This window comes from Bison bison, unplaced genomic scaffold, assembly GCF_000754665.1.
Source record: "Bison bison bison isolate TAMUID 2011002044 unplaced genomic scaffold, Bison_UMD1.0 scf7180017861843, whole genome shotgun sequence".
NCBI lineage: Eukaryota > Metazoa > Chordata > Mammalia > Artiodactyla > Bovidae > Bison > Bison bison.
In genome coordinates this window covers 59,442-62,082 of record NW_011492415.1, presented here as the reverse complement: position 1 = coordinate 62,082, position 2,641 = coordinate 59,442, and the positions used below count along the sequence as shown (strand labels likewise).

General features: G+C 44.5%; 1 protein-coding gene across 1 annotated transcript in view; it reads left to right on the top strand.

Moving 5' to 3' along the window:
- The first annotated feature begins 925 nt into the window (after window positions 1-925).
- The window catches only part of LOC104983175 (zinc finger protein 347-like), a 21,621-nt gene continuing 19,905 nt past the window's right edge, over window positions 926-2,641 (top strand). Inside the window, exon 1 of the mRNA XM_010832634.1 lies at window positions 926-1,067. Within this exon, the coding sequence (XP_010830936.1) occupies window positions 926-1,067 (142 nt within the window). The remainder of the gene's footprint in view (window positions 1,068-2,641) is intronic.

The following is a 2,641-nucleotide window of genomic DNA, read 5'->3' as shown; positions in this document are numbered from 1 at the left end:
CATACATAACCCTTCAGGCTCCTCTGTCCCTGGAATTCTCCAGGCAAGAATATGGGAGTGGGTTGCCATGCCCTCCTCCAGGGGGATCTTCCCCCTGGAGATATGAACACCATGTCCCCTGCATTGCAGGCAGATTCTTTACCGCTGAGCCTTAGGGCAACCCAGATACCTACATATGATACTGCATATTATAGTGTTCCCTGTGCATTCAGAAGGAGGTAGATAGTAAATTAATTTGTGAATATTTTTCTGTCCATCTATCATGTCTGTCTTTCCTTGGCTAACAAAAGATCTGGGATTCTACACCTCCATTGCACTTCAGCTTTCTTGAACTTGTTTCAGGTATTCTTGGAACTCTCTGTGGATATACTTTGCTGCTCTGGTATTTCTGTTGCCAGTCCCAACCACCTGACCTCAGGTGCTGTTGCCTCATTTCTTAACTGTTTGATCTGCGCAAATTCTTAGAATGACAGAGTTTTCATGGTAAGATGGACCCAGATCTTTCTCTAATGTGCTGTTATGTTGATGATAAGTTCATCTGTGTAAAGTCTTAGAGTAATGCTTAGTGTGTAGGAAGTGTTGAGACACCTGTCATCAGTGTGATGATGTCATAATCAAAACAATGTGTGTTCTTTAAAGCCACCGTGGACTTTGTCATCTCTGAAGACACCAGTCTTGTAACTCATCTAGATATTGAATGTCCCTTGGTGTGTATAGTGTAACACTTACGCATAAAGAACTCACTGGTTGAATTTATTTGTATATTCTGCATGTATTGTCCATACGAGTGACAAATTCATGTTTATTGGAAGATGTCATAGTCTTATGAAACAACAGGAAAATTACCCGAATTGATCATTACCCCTCTAACCTCTTCTCATTTCGTGTAAAAATAAGAATCCTCCCCAGCGCCTGTTAGTAAAATATGCTTTCATTTCAGACACAGTTGACCGTTGAGGATGTGGACATCAAGTTCACTCCAGAGGAGTGGGAATGCCTGGACCCTGCTCAGAGGGCCTTGTACCGGGACGTGATGGTGGAGACCTACAAGAACCTGCTGTCTGTGGGTGAGGATCATTTCCCTGTGAAGTTGGATTCTGGTTTGGGGGTATCTCTGTGTTTTCCCTCTGTGTCTCTTGGCAGCCCCTGTTTTGCTTGACTGAGTTCATAGCCTTGTCCTTTCTTTGGGTGATCTGCCCACTGTGTGATACACAAATTTCTACACAGTTTAAGTATTTATAAAGGTGATTTCGAACTTTGAAATATCCAATTCCCTGTTTTCTATCCTTGTATTCTTGGTTCAGTAGTTCTTGGAAAGAACTAGATACATGGATGCCTGTGTGCTCAGTTGGTACAGTTGTGTCTGACTCTGCAACCCAGTAGACCGTAGCCCTCCAAGCTGCTCTATCCGTGGGACTCTCCCGGCAAGAGTCCTGGAGTAGGTTCCCATGCCCTGGTCCAGGTGCTTTTCCCCCGCATGGGTCGAAGCCGTGTCTCCTGCGTGGCAGGTGGATACTTTACCTTTGAGCCCCAAGGAAGCCCAGGTATCTGCATATTATACTGTTTCCTGTGCATTCAGAAGGACGCAGATAGTAAATTAATTTGTGAATGTTTTTCTGTCCGTCTATAATGGCCATCACTTCTTGGCTGACCAAAGAAGTTGGATTCTACACCTGGCAATGCAGGAGGCACAGGGTCTAGGTCCTCTCTAAAGCAGGCCTGTGAGCTTGCTTCTAACTGGCTGGACATTGCCCTGACTGTGAGTGCCCTGACTGCTTGCTGTGAGTGCAAGGCTTGCAGCACCAGAGATAGATAGGGGACAACTCTTGAGATTGTTGAGCCCTTGGAGGTGCCCTGGCCTACTCAGCTGTAGGCTTAGCAACATTATAAGTTTTGTAAGACAAACAAATAGTATTAACATGCAACCAAAGCTGCTATTTGCTCACAGATTGCTGATGATATCAATTACCGTCCTGGGATTATAAGGGCGAACCCAAAACTGCAATCTTTGAAGTCTCACCCATGACTGTAACATGCTGCTTGGGACCTTTTCCCCACTGGGTCTCCAGATGGGCTGTGTCCCGATACTTCCCAGCACTGTTTGAGTCTGGATGTTGGTCAGAACCCAATTTGGTTGTGTACCTTCTGCTGTTTCTACTTCGCTTTTCTTTTATTGTTAGCATATTGAAAGTCAGCTTGATAATTCTATAATAAGTATTTGTATTACTTATTTCTACAGAACAAGTGGCTTATTTTGTTAACAAATCTTTGAACTTGAGGTGAAAGTGACAACATTTGGCAAAACTTTAATTGGCCCTGTGAGCAGTATTTGTGAGACAAAATGCCACTCTGTAAGAAGAAAGCGGTTAAGGTTGATGAAGTTTTTATTTCCTAATAGGAAGATTTGCATTACTGCTAGTTCGCTGATACCGCAGAAGACAATGGCACCCCACTCCAGTACTGTAGCCTGGAAAATCCCATGGACAGAGGAGCCTGGTGGGCTGCAGTCCATGGGGTCGCTAAGAGTCAGACACGACTGAGCGACTTCTCTTTCACTTTTCACTTTCATGCATTGGAGAAGGAAATGGCAACCCACTCCAGTGTTCTTGCCTGGAGAATCCCAGGGACGGAGGACCCTAGT